Source organism: Wyeomyia smithii, chromosome 2, assembly GCF_029784165.1.
Source record: "Wyeomyia smithii strain HCP4-BCI-WySm-NY-G18 chromosome 2, ASM2978416v1, whole genome shotgun sequence".
Lineage (NCBI taxonomy): Eukaryota > Metazoa > Arthropoda > Insecta > Diptera > Culicidae > Wyeomyia > Wyeomyia smithii.
In genome coordinates, this window is record NC_073695.1 from 160,704,961 (window position 1) to 160,725,397 (window position 20,437).

At 39.8% G+C, this 20,437-nt stretch overlaps 3 protein-coding genes across 6 annotated transcripts in view; all 3 read left to right on the top strand.

Annotated features, from left to right (window-relative positions):
• Nucleotides 1–20,437, top strand: part of LOC129720160 (armadillo-like helical domain-containing protein 3) — a 58,191-nt gene that overhangs the window by 8,528 nt on the left and 29,226 nt on the right. Inside the window, exons 4-5 of the mRNA XM_055671595.1 lie at nt 17,905–18,063; nt 18,124–18,339. Of these exons, the coding sequence (XP_055527570.1) occupies nt 17,905–18,063; nt 18,124–18,339 (375 nt within the window). The remainder of the gene's footprint in view (nt 1–17,904; nt 18,064–18,123; nt 18,340–20,437) is intronic.
• On the top strand, nt 3,134–7,172 carry LOC129726192 (uncharacterized). Of its 3 annotated transcripts, XM_055682902.1 has the most exons (3): nt 3,134–3,240; nt 3,295–3,354; nt 3,412–7,172. In XM_055682902.1, exon 3 carries the CDS (start codon nt 3,528–3,530, stop codon nt 7,170–7,172), a length of 3,645 nt encoding a protein of 1,214 aa, XP_055538877.1. In that variant the 5' UTR covers nt 3,134–3,240; nt 3,295–3,354; nt 3,412–3,527. The 3 variants fall into 3 exon arrangements, with proteins under 3 accessions (XP_055538877.1, XP_055538878.1, XP_055538879.1); XM_055682903.1 differs by having other exon boundaries at nt 3,193–5,437; nt 5,504–7,172; XM_055682904.1 differs by having other exon boundaries at nt 3,193–3,834; nt 4,135–7,172.
• Nucleotides 7,489–9,886, top strand: LOC129726193 (uncharacterized). 2 transcript variants are annotated; one of them, XM_055682906.1, is made up of 3 exons: nt 7,489–9,614; nt 9,669–9,728; nt 9,786–9,828. In XM_055682906.1, the coding sequence occupies exon 1, from the start codon at nt 7,489–7,491 to the stop codon at nt 9,430–9,432; it is 1,944 nt and encodes a 647-aa protein (XP_055538881.1). In that variant the 3' UTR covers nt 9,433–9,614; nt 9,669–9,728; nt 9,786–9,828. The 2 variants fall into 2 exon arrangements, with proteins under 2 accessions (XP_055538881.1, XP_055538880.1); XM_055682905.1 differs by having other exon boundaries at nt 9,669–9,886.

The following is a 20,437-nucleotide window of genomic DNA, read 5'->3' on the forward strand; positions in this document are numbered from 1 at the left end:
GGAGTTGGACTTCCTAAATCAATACTGGCTGACTTTTCAGCACCAAACACGAAAGGCTTGTTGCTGTTTGCTCGTACCTCGAGTTACAGTTCAACAAAGCGGACATTAGCTGCAGCATGGATTGTTGTAGGTAGTCAATCTTCTCGGGAGTTGGACTACCTAAATCAATACTGGCTGACTTTTCAGCAGGAAACACGAAAGGCTTGTTGCTGTTTGAATTCGAAATTTTGCCTGAAAGGACACTAGCATATGAAATGCCTGGTGGTGCCTAACAGGATTATTTGTTTTCAAGTTGTTGTTTCCTAAATTTGAAATATTACCTACAGACACTAGGGTGCCAGCCAAAATGGTCATCTCGAATTTAAAAAAACCCTATACAAAATGTTCACCTGCTCGAAAAAACACCCTGTGCAAAATTTCAGCTCAATCGGACTTAAAATGGCGTGGCGCAAAGCGATTGAAGTTTGCCTTTTTTGAAAACCGGAAAATCACCCATGTACGTGAAATTTCGGTTTTCGAAATTTTTTTGATGCCAAATGACTTAAAATTGCATGAAACTTCGAGGATTGGTGTCGTCTGAAATTTTTTTCTGAAAACAATTCATGCGGCGAAGACGCATAATCGAGGACAAGGAACCGAGGCGGCACAAAGCCGCCGTGGTTTTCGCGGTCCGAGCCGGCCGCCGACCCGCCGTCGGAAGCGGCGGCCTCGCATACAAACAACTGATCTACTGGTTTTCTAGGATTATTCAAACAGCTTTTCTTTCCCTTAGTTAAGTCCGAACGAGCGGTAGCGAGTAAGGTCAGCATACACTTGGACAATAGAGTCGGCCAAAGGCCGCGAGTGTGTGTTGTCAAAAAGAAAATAGACCATTTTTTGGTTCTGCCATTCGTGCTCTTTGAGATTCTGCCATTCGTTATTCTGCCTTATGAAATATTCTGCCTTACGTAATTTAGCTTTTCGTAATTCTGCCTTTCGTGATTCTGCCTTTTGATTTTCTGCCTTTCGTAGGAGACCCATTTATTTTCTAAGTAAAACAGCTAATCTCTATACACACTCATACTTACAGGGGCAACTAGTGAGTTTCGAACCTACTAGTCAACTACAAATTCTGAAAATCATAGTTTGAGGCAGCAATCACAATCATGGTCGCGAAAAAACGCAAGTCATTATTCGTTTTGTGCTATTTCAAGGTAAAACTAAAAACATAAGATAAAAATATAAATTTGGATTAGGAATTTATATTTTGTTTGGCATCTTCGTGTGCATTGCACAGGTTGACCTAGTTATGGACAAGTTGTTCCTGATACAAAGTGTTTACAGGATGAAATAATCAATCAATGAAGAATTTCATCTTTGAAATTACTGTCCCTTGAAAAATTACATTTAAATAGCTATAGCATGGTCAAAGCTTCGTCGCCCATACCGCAGTGGATTTTATTAGCCATATTTCTAGCGGAGAAAAATATTTTCTCAGGTTCAACTGAATTTGGACGAACTGTTCAAACAGACAGATCCAAATAGAGAAGTATTTACCTTCGGTTCCTTTCGATTCTTGTCTGATCATCATTTTATTTTCTTCTTCATTCATTTACTCTTCTCAACAGTTTCAGTTTCTCTAAGAATTTTGAAGTTATTCACTAGCTTAAAACTATGTTTGGCGATGTGAAGGAAAATTGAAATAAAAATCTGTTTTTTTTTTGTTCCTATGAGTTTCGAAATTATGTTCTTCGTAATCATATCACACGATTCATTCATTGAAATTTTCCAAACACTGGTAAATGTATCTGGATCGTATACCACAAGAGATCAAAACAATGGTCGCAGTGCACATAGGAGCATTTCAGTCAAAAAGCTGGCCAAAAAAAGAAAAAAATAATTTAAGTGTTCCTCGTGCTATTGATCCTTTTTGCATTCTCTGATACTTACTACATTGTTTGCAGCCCATCTTGAAATTTTCTGAATTGTTTACAAACGACAGTAACTATCATAACCTTGGTATTAGTTAGAGCCCATGAATAAGTCACAAAATGTTCTACAAAAATATAAACTTCTGCTCATGTTATTATAACTAGGGGGGTGGTTCATAATATTGTGAAAAATGAGTATAAAATATAAAAAAGCACTTCGGTTCGTTTGATTGGTGTGACGTCCTCGACAAAGTTGTAGATAATAATTTTGTCTATCCAAAAAAAAATACACTTAAAAAATTATTTGATTATTAAATTTAAGAAAAATTAAAAATTAATTATTCAAAAGGGCTCATTTTTTTAAATCTTGATTTTTTTAATAAAACACAAACAAAAGATTACCAAAACAATGAAACCAGTCCGATCATTTAGAAATCAAGAAAAATAAGTTATCATTTGAAAAAAAAAAAATTTTTTTAAAATGAAATATATTTTCAATTTTTTTTAGGCTTTTTTTTTGGAAGGACAAAATATTGTTTACAACTTTGCCGAGGACACTATGCAGTTTCGACTGTAGACATATTTTTAATTTCCAATAGAGCACTCTATGAGGAATTAAGAATATTTCTACAATCAAATGAACATTGGCATAGTGTATCTGGCAAAGTTGTAAATAATAACTTTGTTCTTCCAAAAAAATGTACCCTGTGACAAAAAAAATTTAATCAAAAAAAATTATAACTTTTTTTTCGATTTCTCCATGGCCGGTTTCGTTGTTCAGGTAATCTTTCGGCGTTTTTACACAAAAATCAGTTTTTTAAATGGGCTGTTTTGGATAATTAACTTATAACTTTCTTTTATTTTTTTTTCAAAAAATTAATAATTTGTTTTTAGAGTGTATATTTTTTTTTTGAAAAACAAAACTATTATAAACAACTTTGCCGAATACGTCACACCGAGCAAACGAACCGTGTTGGCTCTAAAAATATTTGTAATCATCAATACCTATCCGAAATAACATTTTCAATAGCTTTTCAAAATGAGTTGTCTTTCAAAATATTAAACCAATAGCACAATATGGCATCTGTTGCGAACGCCCCTCGTCAGTGAGCGCACCTTCAAGTCGACATGCCGACCGCGACAGATAACGCAGATCTGTCATCGGATGCTGAGGTAAGAAGGAGATCTACTCCAAAGTATAAAACTGCCTTTTACTTGGAGATCACCGACCAGTGCGCACGTGCGAAATTCATCGCTACATACCTACTTTGTCCATAGTGGTTAAATATATAAATGTACCTAATCTTAGTTGTTAATAATTAATTCAAAAGTAAGGTAAACTGAAATTCTACCTAAATTAAATTTAGCTGTAAACTCTTTGTAGGAAAATTAATTCAATCGACATATTGTAATTCGGGTTAAGCGAGCACAAAAGCCACAAAACGTGAGTGATATAAAAACTTATATATTAGATCACATACTTCATCCTGTTCATTTACAGGAAACTTTAACTCGACAATAATAAATCAGTTATAAATTTTCGGAACTCGCTTTCTATTCGTTGCAAACGCAACATCTTAAAGTTTCGTTTTACCCGGATCAAGTGAAGCGCCTACAATGCCGCGGCTGTCGGATGCCGAAGATGATAGCATCGAACAAAGCTGCCCGCTCTGTAGGTTTCCAGACAATAGCCAGATGGTCAGCTGTGACGAGTGCCGACAGTGGTACCATTTCTCCTGTGTTGGTGTGACCGAAGCTATTGCCGACCACGACTGGAGCTGCCAGGATTGCCTACATGCCAGATTTCCTGCTTCAGTGTCGCAAGCCGTCACGCAATCACCAGAATATTTGTCTCTCGTTAATTTATTCGCACGATCAGTTGCCTCGGTTTTACCTCCAGTTCCAGAAGAACAAACCATGTCTGGTAATGAGTTCCCTATAAGCCAATTTTTTGTTTCGCCGGTCGCTCTGGCGTCAACAATTAGCGCAGAATATTCCGTAGCGGCCAATCAAAGCTTTGTGAATTCTATTCCGCAAACTGTGCCTGTTATGACAACTGCACCGTCGGTACCAGCGCGATCGAATCTCATTTCTCAATTACCTATGGAACTGAGACTCCGCTACCTCGAAGAGGAACAAATCCTCGAGAGGAAACATCTGATGCAAAGATACCGTCTACTAATAGATACGCCTACAGTGTTACATCCAAACTCGACAATTCCAGTGCCTAGATTCCCTTGTAGCTCAGAGCCGATTATTCGACCTTGCACATCTTCAGGTTCTCAACAACGGCCTCCGGCCAGTTTACCAACCGCCCCAGTGTTTTGTAACCCGCAGTCCCAATCTTCGCCGGTGTGTTACTTTGGAAATTCAAGCAGGCCGGTTGGATCCAGTGCTGGCCCACAGTGTTTTCCTTCGCTAGTGTCGTCTCGTGCAAACGTTCCATACACGCGTCCGCTTGACCCGTCGCTTGCTACTAATGTTGGGAATGAATCCACTTTACTTAATAGAAGCCAGATAGCTGCTCGTCAAGCCGTCTCAAAGGACCTCCCGGAATATAACGGTGACCCAGAACAGTGGCCGTTATTTATTGCTGCTTTCGAAAGTACGACGCGTCTTTGTGGCTACACGATAGAAGAAAATATGATGCGGCTGCAAAAATGCCTCAAGGGCAAGGCATTGGACGCAGTCAGATGTCAGTTGTTGTATCCGAGAAATCTTGAAAGTGTGTTAGCGACGCTAAAAATGCTTTTCGGTCGACCAGAGGTTATAGTTCATTCTCTTATCCAGAAGGTCCAGTTATTGCCTGCACCGAGAGCAGATAAACTCTGTACTTTAGTTGACTTCGCAATTGCCGTTAGGAATATGGTAGCAACACTTCAGAATTGCAACCTGGAAGAACACCTTTGTAACATTTCTCTCATGCAAAATCTCGTAGACCGATTACCACCCATGATTCGGCTTAACTGGGCAACACATCGCCAAGGTTTACGCCAAGCTTCCCTTGCCGAATTTAGTGCATGGCTCTACACGCTTGCTGAGGCAGCAAGTACGGTAACTATTCCACAAGGTCAAAATGTTGCAGACAAATCTAGAAAGACGCGAAAGGAAGACGGTTTTTTGAACGCACACATTGAGTCGACTTACCAGCGAAATACATTTACGGGAGGTCCCAGTTTCAGTGGATGTTCCGTTTGTCGAGGAAAATGCGATGCGGTGGAAAATTGCAAGCAGTTTCTGGTACTCGATCATTCATCTCGATGGAATGCGCTCCGCGAACATAAGTTGTGCCGCTGCTGCCTTGGTAAGCACCAGGGCCCGTGTAAATCCGCTAAAGTATGCGGTAAAAAAGGATGTACGTTTAAGCATCATCGGTTGCTGCACAACGATGCAAAGGATAAGCACTCCTTCAATCCCACTCCCACTGAATCGGGTCGGAGGGAGCAATCTAGTGGTGGTAGTAAGCATGACGCCACCGAGTATGTTTGCAACACTCACAGAAGCAACTTTAATTCGGTCCTGTTTCAGTACGTTCCGGTGACGCTTTATAATAAAGACATGCATATTGATAAGTTCGCCTTTCTCGATTGTAGATCATCGTTGACGCTACTAGAGGAAGGACTGGCTTCAGAGTTGCATCTGAAGGGAGAAAAGCGTCCGCTTTGCTTACGTTGGACCGCAGACACCTGCCGTTATGAAAATTCGGCCAAGAGAGTCTCGCTCGATATTGCGAAAATAGGAAACGGTAACATAAAGCATCGACTGACTGATGTTTACACCGTGAAGGAGTTGAAGCTTCCTTCCCAGTCTCTATCGTTTGCAACGTTAGCCTCGCAGCATGCACATCTGCAAGGAATACCTGTTGAATCGTATGAAAACATTCAACCACGTATCCTTATCGGCATGAACAATATACGCGTTGTGAATCCATTGAAATGTCGTGAAGGTGCAGTACACGAGCCTGTAGCAGCCAAGACGCGATTAGGATGGATGGTATACGGAATGTGCCCCACGGGAAATAAATCGTCTTCAAACATTGCACCACACAGTTTTCATATGTGTCATCATTCAACCGAAAATGATGCCGAATTAAATTCTATGGTTAAGGCTCATTTCGCTCTTGAAAATTTGGGAATTTACAAACCAGAAAAGATGTTACTGTCTACAGAAGATGCACGTTCAACCGAGCTTATGCGATCAGTGACAAGATTCGAGAATGGAAGGTATCGAACAGGGCTACTGTGGAAATTCGACGATATTCGATTTCCTGACAGCAGACCGATGGCACTACGCCGCCATAAATGTTTGATGCAGAGGATGGGACGCGATTCAAGCTTAGCTGACACACTCAAAGCAAAAATGGGCGAATATATTCAAAAAGGCTACGTTCGCAAGCTTTCACAAATGGAACTGCAACAGTCTAGGGATCGCATATGGTACTTGCCAATTTTTCCCGTGTTCAATCCGAACAAGCCGAATAAGGTCAGGATCGTCTGGGATGCGGCGGCAGCTGTGGCAGGAGTCTCACTCAATGCCGTCCTCATGAAAGGGCCCGATCTTCTAACAGCATTACCGATTGTATTGTACAGATTTCGGGAGCGACCGATTGCAGTGTCTGGAGATATCGCTGAGATGTTTTTACGTGTAGCGATGAATGAACGAGATCAACACTGCCAGCGAATTATCTGGTGCGATGAGGAGGGTATGCCTGCCGAATACGTGGTAACGGTAATGACGTTTGGCGCCAAATGCTCACCGAGCTGCGCCCAATTTATAATCAACGAGAATGCGGCACGTTTTGCAGAACGCCTTCCCAAAGCAGTTGAAGTCATCAAGAACGGTCATTACGTTGACGATATGTTAGTCAGCGTCGACACAGAAGAAGAGGCAATAAAGCTAGCGAAGGATATCCAGTACATCCACCTACAGGGCGGCTTCACAATGAGAAACTGGATCTCAAATTCAACATCCGTCATGCAAGCACTGGGTGAAACTGGAAAGGCCGAGAAAAGCCTGAGTATAAACGATGAAACGGTACTTGAAAAAGTCCTCGGAATGTGGTGGGACACTAGGACGGATACATTTCGCTTCAAGCTCTCCACTGAGCGTAATCGAAACATTTTGTCTGCTAGCAAAAACCCCACCAAACGCGATGTACTGCGCGTGCTAATGTCAGTCTACGACCCCCTCGGGCTGATAGCACACTACATGATTTATCTGAAACTGCTGTTCCAGGAAATATGGAGGAACTTTATGGGATGACGAGATTGGCGACAAACAGTTAGTAAAGTGGCGGAATTGGCTGCAGCTTTTGGTGAAGGTTGAATCCGTGCGAATTCCTCGTTGCTACCATGCATCTCCTTCGGTTAATGAGCAACGTACAATCGAGTTGCATACGTTTGTGGATGCCAGCGAACTCGGTTACGCAGCAGTTTGTTACTTGCGGTTCGTTGAGGGAGATAAAATTTGTTGTTCGTTAGTCGGTTCGAAATGCAGAGTAGCACCTATTAAATTTGTATCCATCCCTCGGCTTGAACTCGAAGCGGCGAAAATTGGTGCCCGTTTAGCAAAAACCGTTATGGATGGACATACGGTTAAGATTGATAGGAGGTTTTTTTGGACAGATGCTCGTGACGTAATGTGCTGGCTAAAGTCAGATCACCGAAAATATTCCCAGTTCGTTGCCTTCCGCGTTGGGGAGATTCTAGAAATCACAGATGTCGAAGAATGGAAATGGATTCGTGGGAAACTAAATGTTGCCGATGAAGGCACGAAATGGGATGGGCTACCAAGCTTTGATATTAACTGCCGATGGTTTGCGGGACCTCCTTTCTTATCGAAACCGAGATCGGAATGGCCAGAGGCATCGATCAAAGAAGAAACAAACGAAGAGCTCAGGCCAAGCGTGCTGCATCATCACGTCCAGGTGCCCGGAGGAATCTTGTGTCCACAGAACTACTCCGATTGGGGCCGTTTACAACGACTTACCGCTCTGACGCAACGTTTCCCTGCCAATATCAAACGAAAACGGAAAGGTGAGTTCTTGCCGCGAGGACCGCTAACAAGCCAAGAACTGCTTGCAGCGAGTAATTTTCTATATAAGCGCGCTCAATGGGAATGCTACCAAGAGGAAATGTCTTTGCTTTCTGCGGGTAAGCTAAATTTTCCGAAAACCAGCTACTTACGAAAACTTAGCCCGTTTCTCGACGACGCTGGAGTAATGCGTATACAAGGCCGCATTGATATTTGTGATTTTGCTGACGAGAAAACACAATTTCCGATTGTGCTACCGAGACGTCATCCTCTTACAAAACTAGTGCTTCAAGATCTCCATGAGAGGTATCATCATCAATGCAATGAAACACTCGTAAATGAGGCTCGGAGGAAATTCGAAATTCCAAGAGTGCGTGTGGAATGCGATAGAGTTCGTAGAGAGTGTATCCGTTGTAAAATCCGTCGTGCTGAACCTGACCCTCCCAAAATGGCAAACCTACCGAAAGAGCGGTTAGCGGCCTTTGTTAGGCCGTTTTCTTACATAGGGGTAGATTATTTCGGCCCGTACCAAGTCGTCATTGGGCGACGTACTGAGAAGCGTTACGGTGTACTGGTTACTTGCTTAACGACACGGGGAATTTACATCGAGATAGCCCATACCCTCTCCACAGATTCGTGCATAATGGCTCTCCGTAACTGTTTTTCTAGACGAGGAACACCACTGAAAATAATAAGCGATCGAGGTACCAATTTGGTGGGAGCGTCGAAGGAGCTCAAAACAGCTTTGGATCAAGTCGACAGCGACAAAGTTGTTCGTGAGTTCACTACGACGTCTACTTCATGGATCTTCAACCCCCCGGCATCCCCGCATATGGGAGGCATGTGGGAGAGGATGATACAGACGGTTAAAAAGATCCTAGAAGAAATTAAACCGAAACGCTTGCTATCCGACGAAGTCCTTAGGAACCTTATGGCAGAAATCGAAAACATCGTGAATAGCAGACCCTTGACGCATGTTCCCGTTGACGGTGAATCGTCTCCCGCTCTAACACCGAACCATTTTTTGGTTGGATCATCGAACGGTTCTAAACCTTTGGTGCCGTACGACGATAGCGGTTTGGCTTTGCAGCACTCGTGGAAAACATCGCAAATACTGGCAAACTATTTTTGGAAGCGCTGGGTGCACGAGTATACTCCCATAATTACACGCCGGGGAAAGTGGTTTAGCGCGGTAAAACCTATTGCTGTTGGAGATATTGTCATCGTCGTCGACCCCAACTTCCCGAGGAACTGCTGGCCGAAAGGAAGGATTGTCGCAGTGAAGATGTCGAAAGATGGCCAAGTGCGCTCAGCAACGGTTCAAACCGCGGCTGGGATTCACGAAAGACCTGCGGTGAAACTGGCGGTGCTTGACATCGGGCCAAACATAAGTAAGCCGGACCAGGGTCCAACTACTGAGGGGGACTGTTGCGAACGCCCCTCGTCAGTGAGCGCACATTCAAGTCGACATGCCGACCGCGACAGATAACGCAGATCAGTCATCGGATGCTGAAGTAAGAAGGAGATCTACTCCAAAGTATAAAACTGCCTTTTACTTGGAGATCGCCGACCAGTGCGCACGTGCGAAATTCATCGCTACATACCTACTTTGTCCATAGTGGTTAAATATATAAATGTACCTAATCTTAGTTGTTAATAATTAATTCAAAAGTAAGGTAAACTGAAATTCTACCTAAATTAAATTTAGCTGTAAACTCTTTGTAGGAAAATTAATTCAATCGACATATTGTAATTCGGGTTAAGCGAGCACAAAAGCCACAAAACGTGAGTGATATAAAAACTTATATATTAGATCACATACTTCATCCTGTTCATTTACAGGAAACTTTAACTCGACAATAATAAATCAGTTATAAATTTTCGGAACTCGCTTTCTATTCGTTGCAAACGCAACAGCATCTTTTGCCTATAAAAGCGTTTATACAAAGTTTCAGCCAATGGGCACGTTCACGTTCTGATGATGTAAACTATATGGTCGAACTGTCAAAACGACGCAAACCCAGAAACAACGAGTCAATTGAGTTGCGTATCTGATTGAGATCCCTATACTCTCATTATCACTGAAAAACAACGATACAGTCTTTTGTCCGATTATATAAGCCAGAGCACTGTGTGTTCAATCAAGTGTTGGCAAAGGACATTATTGTGGTAAATAAAACGAATAAATTGTCTGGTACAACATTCGGAAAAACAAGTACAATAGTCTTAGAAAGTAGATTTTTCAAACAAAATAAAATAAAACATATTCCATCAGTTTCCACCGTTTCATAAACTTTTAGGACATTTGTAATGGAAAACATTTTTCAAATATTCGAATTCCATGTACCTCCATGTGTGATTTTGCAAATGACATGAAAGCATTCAACATTTTCCGGGAGACCCAATCTTATTTTTGGTTGAGATAATTTTTTTTGCACAGAGTAGTTTTTTGATACATTTTGTAAATTTGTTTTGTAATATCTTGCTATTTTACATTAATTTTTCCAATTCAACATTGCCACCCTAACGACAATGATATAACAAATATTATATTTTCAGGAATTTTTCTATTGGTATTCAGGGAAAAGTGATTTTTTTCATTTTATACTCATTTTTACACAATATTATGAACCACCCTATGTCGAATAAATGAACCACTCTAATGAAACATAATGTATTCGATGCTAGTTATAGTGTATATCATTATACATGCTGTTTCAAGAGACTAGTGATCAATTTCAAAAGATAAAATCTAAAAATTTTGAACTCCGCTTTCCACGATTGAAAAAGTCCCACTAAGTCCCATATTGACTAAGTCCCAGAGAGCAGATTTTTGCAAAAAAAAAAATTTCAGATGACACCAATTCTCGACGTTTCATGCAATTTTAAGTCATTTAGCATCAACAAAAAAAATTCGAAAACCGAAATTTCACGTAACCACCCCCCCCCCCCCCCCCTTGGGTGATTTAACGGGTTTTCAATCGCTTTGCACCACCCCATTTTATGTCCGATTGAGCTGAAATTTTACACAGGGTGTTTTTTCGAGCAGGTGAACATTTTGTATAGGGTTTTATATTGAAATTTTCTGGTCACTTTTTTCCATACGATGATTGGCGCCCTACAGACACACTAGTTACAGGAAATGCTGGTGATGCCTGAACAGTATTTAAAATTTTTTGATTAGCCACATGAATATTTTTGACAATAGGTTGTTTTGAATACCTACGCTGTCTGGAAGAAATAATTTTTGACCTAACAGGACAATCAAAAAAATTTAATTTGAAATACTACAGGCATAATATCGCCAAATATAAACGATATACTTTCGAGTGTTGTTGAATATATTTCAAAAATTGATTTCCAGGTAGGGTGGTTTACCGGTAAAACCGATATTTTTTTCAATACCGAAATACCGGTATTGGAGAGGCGAAAAACCGGTATTTTCGGTATTTTTCCTAAAATTGAAAAAAAAACACTTGTCACAATTTTCATAAATCATTGTAGGGCTAATGAATGCTACCAACTTAGGTAGGCGTTAAAAATCATATGACGGTGTATATAATAAATACATTTACACAAAAGCAACATTGAACATATCGGGTTCGCCACAGAAGGCAGAATCACGAAAGGCAGAAGCACGAAAGGCAGAATCATGAAAGGCAGAACTCTATGACCGTACACAAAAGGCAGAATATTTCAAAAGGCAGAATTTGGAAGGGCACGAACGGCAGAATCACTGGTAGCAGAACCTGACTCACGATAGCCAAGTGCGAATCCTGGTCACGGTAGCAAAGCTGTTACTCTACATTTATTATTTGATAACCAGTTTCGATGGAGGTGCAAATCAAGCCTAATTATTAGATCCGAAACGCGCCAACTGGTTTGGCTCAGGTCCTAAGGACTCTCACGGCATCGCGGAGAGTAATTTTTCGATGTTAGATATAACTTACACTAGTCTCAGCGGCTTGTTGGTTATAATTAACATAAAACAATTTATGCGGCGAAGACGCATAATCGAGGACAAGGAACCGAGGCGGCACAAAGCCGCCGTGGTTTTCGCGGTCCGAGCCGGCCGCCGACCCGCCGTTGGAAGCGGCGGCCTCTCGCATACAAACAACTGATCTACCGGTTTTCTAGAATTATTCAAACAGCTTTTCTTTTCCTTAGTTAAGTCCGAACGAGCGGTAGCGAGTAAGGTCAGCATACACTTGGACAATAGAGTCGGCCAAAGGCCGCGAGTGTGTGTTGTCAAAAAGAAAATAGACCATTTTTTGGTTCTGCCATTCGTGCTCTTTGAGATTCTGCCATTCGTTATTCTGCATTATGAAATATTCTGCCTTCCGTAATTCTGCTTTTCGTAATTCTGCCTTTCGTGATTCTGCCTTTTGATTTTCTGCCTTTCGTAGGAGACCCATTTATTTTCTAAGTAAAACAGCTAATCTCTATACACACTCATACTTACAGGGGCAACTAGTGAGTTTCGAACCTACTAGTCAACTACAAATTCTGAAAATCATAGTTTGAGGCAGCAATCACAATCATGGTCGCGAAAAAACGCAAGTCATTATTCGTTTTGTGCTATTTCAAGGTAAAACTAAAATCATAAGATAAAAATATAAATTTGGATTAGGAATTTATTTTTTGTTTGGCATCTTCGTGTGCATTGCACAGGTTGACCTAGTTATGGACAAGTTGCTCCTGATACAAAGTGTTTACAGGATGAAATAATCAATCAATGAAGAATTTCATCCTTGAAATTACTGTCCCTTGAAAAATTACATTTAAATAGCTATAGCATGGTCAAAGCTTCGTCGCCCATACCGCAGTGGATTTTATTAGCCATATTTCTAGCGGAGAAAAATATTTTCTCAGGTTCAACTGAATTTGGACGAACTGTTCAAACAGACAGATCCAAATAGAGAAGTATTTACCTTCGGTTCCTTTCGATTCTTGTCTGATCATCATTTTATTTTCTTCTTCATTCATTTACTCTTCTCAACAGTTTCAGTTTCTCTAAGAATTTTGAAATTATTCACTAGCTTAAAACTATGTTTGGCGATGTGAAAGAAAATTGAAATAAAAATCTGTTGTTTTTGTTCCTATGAGTTTCGAAATTATGTTCTTCGTAATCATATCACACGATTCATTCATTGAAATTTTCCAAACACTGTTAAATGTATCTGGATCGTATACCACAAGAGATCAAAACAATGGTCGCAGTGCACATAGGAACATTTCAGTCAAAAAGCTGGCCAAAAAAAGAAAAAAATAATTTAAGTGTTCCTCGTGCTATTGATCCTTTTTGCATTCTCTGATACTTACTACATTGTTTGCAGCCCATCTTGAAATTTTCTGAATTGTTTACAAACGACAGTAACTATCATAACCTTGGTATTAGTTAGAGCCCATGAATAAGTCACAAAATGTTCTACGAAAAATATAAACTTCTACTCATGTTATTATAACTTTAAAGTGATTCTTGAGCGTCAACGAAGTCGCTTTAGTTCAAATACAATCGACAGTTTCGAAATATGACAAAATTGGTATAGCTTAATCATGAAATTGTAAAGTTGGTCGGAAGCTTCACATTCATCAAAACGCAAATGCTAAGAGAAAATGTACCATTGGATGAGCTGAGTTACGCAGTTAACATGACTCAATGATCTTCTGGAAGCACTGTGGTTTCCAAAATATTCATATCCTTTTGAAGCGAGTGATTTAAAAAACGCTTTAAAAACGCAGAATCAATTATTGGCAAAAAAGTATTCACCAGAACAAGCTCTTCCTATATTTGTACTCTTACTATATTTGTGTCGAATTTCAGAGTGATGGTGATCTAACTTGACGAAAACTTGTTAATAATAAGTTTTTATGTCTAAATATAAAGTTTAATAGAGATAAAACCATTTGAAAACACATTAGAAATGTAAATGATAAACATTTCAAAAGGTCCTATCTGCTTTCATCGTTTTTCCGAAACGTCTTTTCATTTTGGAAATGTTAAGCTTAAGTAACTCTCCCAAGCGTGTTTTTTGTTCAGATGCTAGAGTAATCCCTCCGCTATCTACTTGTGCAAATAACGTGCCAAAAAAGATGTTTAATAAGTTGCGGTGATTGAATGAAAGTGACCGATCAAAAAATCGATCAAAGCAGATAGACCTTTTGAAATGTTCCTCTAGATTTGCTATCTGAAAACTCATTAAAAAATTTTTGGCCAAGTTTTTGTTCTACGTACTCCTATGTGCAATGGTCTAAATCTTACAAAAAAAATCTGGATCGTAATAAAGCATATGTACTCATAAATGCAAAACCATAGTTATGCAGTGACACGTCCATAAATGCAACCTGAGACGCTGAGCAAAAAATAAATTCAAAATCACAAATCATTTTAGTTTTATTTTAAATAGTATAGTGAGAATAACTTGCGTTTTTTGCGGACATGATTGTCATCACTTCCCCAAACTATGATTTTCAGACTTTTGTAGTTGAACAAGTAGGTTAAAAGAACACGAGTCGCCCCTGGTTTGCATAAATCCGAAAAAAAATGAAAATACCGGGTTTTTACCGGTTTTACCGGTTTTTATTTTTATGAATACCGAAATACCGGTTTTTCGAAATGTCGGTAATACCGACCACCCCATTTTCAGGGGAGGCTGACAATAAAAATACATACAGTCGCTGAGCAAACACATTGATTCTGTCTGCAGACTCTGTATATTTTGTAACAAAAAATCCTCTAATTACCGTGGAATGGGGTGAAATTGATCAGTAGGGTGAAATTGATCACCTGAAAATTCGTGATAAAAATACTAATCAAAAGATATTACTCTTACAACACTAGGCAATGTTAACGAGTCTTTAAACGCAACTTTTGCATGATTCACATACCTGTTAAAGTTAACTCTTGCATGCCCGGTGCAATTATTCATATTTTCGAAAAATTCTTATAACTCAGTCAAAACTCAATCAAATTTGATCAAAAAAGTTTCCAAATAACAAAAAAAAGTATTGAATTTACTTAAAGTAATCTTAGTTGAGGATTAATTACGTTGTATTTGGAGAAGTGAGTAAAGTTCGATAAAAGCTCAAAAAATGTTATTTTCAACAATGATCATTCCATACCATTAAAGAAATACTGATGAATTCGCAGGAAACCAAAAAGATTTTAATTTCAGAGCTAGTTTTTGAGCTTTTGCAACAAACCGAATTGAATAGGGGAGCTGGTAGCCACAAGGTTACAGAGTCCGCCTTGATAAGCAGATGGTCGTGAGTTCGAATCTTGTTATAGAAGCAGGCCATTTTTAATTATCAAAGGACTTAAGCATGGGTTAATTCTCAGGCTCCTCATCACCACCATCACCACTCCCTAGAATTCACCTAGCGATAGAGAACATTTCTATGCTTCTAAAATAACTTTGCTCTTGCATCGATAGAACCGCGATACACACATACCCCCCTCCACTCCGTTCTCGTAATGAAATAACATTTGTACGTCTCTGAGATTGGTTTTTTGGGTAGAAGAACGCGCGCGTCGTCGTTCTCTCGCAGTCGATAGAATTAGAATCGCGATACTACATACGGTGAAATTTCGAAAAGGAATGCGACAAACACACTAACACAAATCTCCTCCATACCCGTGATGCTTGTAGAGTGTGCAGGAGTATATCCGGCTCTCTAGTAGCAACAAGTATCGAACTAACTTTCCTTTCCTTCCTTTCTTTAATCTACCTTCTGGACCGGCAGGCGTCGGTACTGATCAGCATGCAGGGATCATTGGAGATGCACATCGAATAGCTAAAAATCCCAAGCAATAATTGATAAACTCCATGTGCAATTCCGGTCGATCCTGGTCAGTAACGAAGTGGGCAACCGGTGGTGATCAATCAAGCTCAAGCTCAAGCTTTTGCAACAAACCGAATTGAAATCGGTCTAACGACGATCAAATAAGAGCAAATTTAGCAACAAGCAGCTCGTGAACCAAAATAAACTGAATAATCTGAAATATCGTTATTTTCGTTTCCAAACTAGCTGTAAATGATATTTTTCAGTACAGAAATCATCATTTATCTTTAGCATATCGAAAAAAATACATTGCCAAAAGAATGTATGGATTTCAATGGTGATCACTTTCACCCCAATTTAGCTCATAGTACCTTATAGATTTATCGAATTTATTTCATGAAGTAGACGATAGAAAATTTCACCAATAGCCATAGAGGTTTACTGGAGCACATATCAGTATTTGTTTTAAAATTATACTATTTCGGGAAAAATGTACATGAAGCTAGTTAATTGGAAATTGTTTAAAAATTGATCAATTTAACCCCGTTCCATGGTACAGTGTTTAGTCCCACGTCACCATTTCATACAACCCTAGGGCTGTATACCTTGTAGTATTTATTCAAGTTTCAGGTGTCTACTAATAATTTCAGAAGAGTTTAGCTGCAATTACTCGCGACCAAACGGTTAAGACCGTTTGACAATGAAGAAAATGAGAAAAATCATTATTTTCATTATTTATTTTATTATTAGTTTGGTCTATATGCCGATGAATCGCCCGGTTGTTTTCCGGCCTTCGTTAGTTACTTCTTCTCTCAAAGAAGAGGTAGTGATCTAGACACCTCTACATGCAGTCCGGGGGTTACTGTCATAGTTTCTCATTCTTAACCCACTTTTTGACGTGCGGGTCGTGTGACTGCCGTCAATCACGTTTTTGGTGTTCGAAAGGTTGGCCGACCATCTCTGGTATGTGTCTAAAAGATTAGAACGTCGGACGTGACTAGATATCCGGAGGCCTATGACATAGCTCGTGGCATGAAGAGATTCCCCTAATGATAATGGCTAATGACCTAATGGCGCAACCACGCCCTTAGTCTTGGGTAGACGTCACTCCACGGAATCATATTGTCACTAGCGCATAATCTCTCGGAACAAGCTCATAAACCCACTTTCAGGGCCATTGAGACCGATGCCAGTAAGGTCTCAATCATTTCAATCGGCAAATGGCAACCTTACCTTGAAGGTAGCCAAACTTAAGATTAGCTGGTCGGTTGTCCCTTGAGTATGCTATAGCAGCCAGACGTTTGCTTCAGGTGCTTCGTTAGGGGTCATAAGTCTTGGACCAGCAAGAGACCCTCTAGTGGCCAGTTATATTGGTGATGCAGTGGTGCAGGCTGTAAAGCTGAAGACTGTGGGTGTGCTTGCTGTGTACCGGGACGCCAAACATTTTATGGGAGGCTTAGGGTGCCCAGCCGGTAAACCAACTACTAGGTCGCGTAGAGATGACCCAGCTTAACCTGAACAATTGCTATGTGACACAGCCGTTACTATACCAAGCAGTGTCTGAATTGTTGTTGGACATCGCCATCGTATTGGATCCATACCGCATCTTTTCTGAAAACGGTAACTGTGTTGCGGATAAGCCCAGCATAGCGTCGATATGGACGAGGAGCAGATTTCCGGTCCGGTCGATTGTCCAAGGTTTTCGAGGGTTAAGTTTGATGGACACGTGAATCTTGAAAAAGTTTTATTTGATGACTTGTTCATTACATTATAGTTGCAAGTCCAGTGCTTCATATAACGTTGTTGTCCAGTTCGTACGAATTTCGGCCACGTCTCCCAGCCAGTCGTCGTGTGTTCGAATCCCGGCTCGGGAGAGAGATTGTTAGTGTCAATAGGATCGTAGCGCTAACCCTGCAATTGTCCTGTTTCCTATAACTATAACAGTTGGTTGCGAAGTTTGTGTCGAAGAAAACCAGAAGGTCAAATTTCGAAACGGAATTGTAGTAACTAGGCTTTACTTTTTTAGATGATGAATATAACTACTGATCAATGTTGTATTGAACAACTTTCGTGGTGGTATATCGTGGCGTGTAACACTTGTTTGTTTTATTTGGAAAACTTCAAGAAAATCGATCCGGTCCGTAAAATTACAACATTTATTCAGCTAATTCTTTTTCAGATTCGGTCAAATAATTTCCGCATCTCTGTTCGAATTCATAAGACAACCGACAATCAACAACATTCCTGGTCAAGCTAATTCTTGGATAACGTCTATTTCATCAATGGTAGGAAATATGTTTTTATCCGATGAAACAGATGAGCGAATGCATCACATAAGGTAAAACAAATATTTGATTTTATACATTACTGTATTATTGTTTTTTACTTTTATTTTCAGACAAAACATTGCTCTTTTGCTGGCGTTGTATGAGGCAGTACACTTAAACAGAAATTTTATCACAACACTAGCTACTACACAAGCAGAATCTAGCTCACCTCCGTCTCCATCAAGCACTTTAAGCGGACATCACACAACGAAAGAATTGGCGACTGCTCCGTTGATGGACATAACGCATTATCCTACTAATCTGCTTGTTGCTGTTTTTCAATATTGGTAATTTTTTTTTGCAATATTCACAATATTCACAGAATGGAGAAATGAAAATCATTTTTTTATGAAAGATTATTTCAAAAATGTTAAATTTCAACATTTTTAAAAATTTTTGTATTCTAAAGTTTTTAAAAGATTCCGACAGTCATTCGAAATTAGAAAGCTCTCGATAGTTAAATTCTTAATGCATAGGTTTTCGAGTTGTTTTGAATTTAAGTTCGAAAAGTATTTTTTTATGTCTTCCTTAAGTGTTTTCGGGTTTTATCGTAAGGATACTAAAATGATGATACACAGTCTAAAGAAATACTCTTTCTAAAATGATTTAAGAAAACTTTAGAGGGGAGTGGGGGATGGGGTACGCTAATGTCCACACTTGTCCAAGGGGTAAGTGGGAGAAGGGGTGATGATGATGTCAACGTGGACCCGCTGTTTTCCAGAAAAAAAATGCAAAATTACCCAAAATACATTGGCTTATCAAAAAAATGTCTACAGATACAGTCAGGTTTTTTTTTACGCGGGTGATAAAAAAAACCGCGTCAATTCGAAAATTCGCGTAATAAACAACGTTAATTCGAAAATTCGCGTTAAGTAAGCAGCAAGAAGGACTTTAGAAAAAAACCGAGACGCTCTAGGACCAGTATTTAAAATTGTCCTCTTCGACGGTAATTCCAGATTGTTCGGAAAGCGGATGGTTTTTTTTTACTAAGTCTTCCACTAAATAAACACTCTGACGTTTCTGGTCCCAAACTTGCGTTAATTCGAAAATTCACGAACAAATTTTTCGAATTAGCGCTGTATCGCGTAAAAAACCGCATTAATTCAAAAATCCGCGTAAAAACGCGTTAATTCAAAAATCCGCGTAAAAAACCGCGTTAATTTGCAAATCCGCGTAAGAAAACCTCGTAAAAAAATCCGCGTATAAAAAACCGCGTAACAAAACCTGACTGTATTCTGGTTCTTAGAGTCGTAGTCAGCTATATTTGAGATAAATTTGAAATCATATTATTTGTGGCCTCTTCATTTTTGCCTTTCTTCTAGAAAAATATAGCAACCACTGGCAAAACCGAAGGTATAAAAATGGTCCAAGTGTGTGTGTATGTATGTATGTGCAACTTTTCAATCTCACTCGATTTTCTCAGAGATGGCTGTACCGATTTTCACAAAATTATTCTCAAATGAAAGGTCTAGTTACCCCATAAGACCCTAATCAATTTTATTGTAATCGGATTTTCAGTTTAAAGGTTATGTATCAAAATGTAAGAATCACAATTTTTATTTTTATTTGAAATTCGAACATAGGCTGAAAGCCCGTTACCCATTCCTAATAAAAAAAATATTTCACAATCCATTCTTTATAATAAGTTTCACGATACACTTATACTGGTTAGTTACATACATAAATATAATTAGAAGATTAATAAAATTACGTAGACTAGTCAAGCTGTGGATCCACCATCCATCTACGAGGTGAAGAAAGCAGTGAACGCTGTATCGTGCCGTCCATCGGATCATGCTGAGAGTGTGGTCTGATGAAGAATTGCCTTCGGACTGTTTGGAGGGTCTCATATGCCCGATCTACAAAAAAGGTCATCGCCATCGGGCTGTAGCAATTATCGGGGCATAACTCTTCTCAATACCGTGTACAAAATTCTCTCCCGCATCCTGTTCCACAGGCTGAGGCCGTTGCAGGAGACCTTTGTTGGCGAGTACCAATGCGGTTTTCGAGGGGGACGCTCCACGAAGGACCAAATGTTTACTTTGCGACAAATCCTCGATAAATTTCGAGAATTCAACTTGCAGACGCACCATCTGTTCATAGACTTCAGGGCAGCGTACGATTCAGTTAAGAGAAATGAGTTATGGCAGATTATGCTCGAACATGGCTTCCTAACAAAGCTGATTAGGCTAATACGTGCCACCCTTGAAGGTTCTACATCAAGCGTCAGGATTGCCGGTGAGATATCGGACTCTTTTGTGACGTTAGATGGTTTGAAGCAGGGTGACGGGCTGTCGAACTTATTGTTCAACATCGCATTGGAAGGTGCTCTACGGAGGGCTGGTGTGCAGAGAAGCAGCACCATCATTACGAAGTAGCACATGC

What these genes read in the sequence shown, in the direction of transcription:
- LOC129726192 (XM_055682902.1), top strand. Translation starts at nt 3,528, where the DNA reads ATGCCGCGGCTGTCGGATGCCGAAGATGATAGCATCGAACAAAGCTGC.
- LOC129726193 (XM_055682905.1), top strand. Translation starts at nt 7,489, where the DNA reads ATGGATGGACATACGGTTAAGATTGATAGGAGGTTTTTTTGGACAGAT.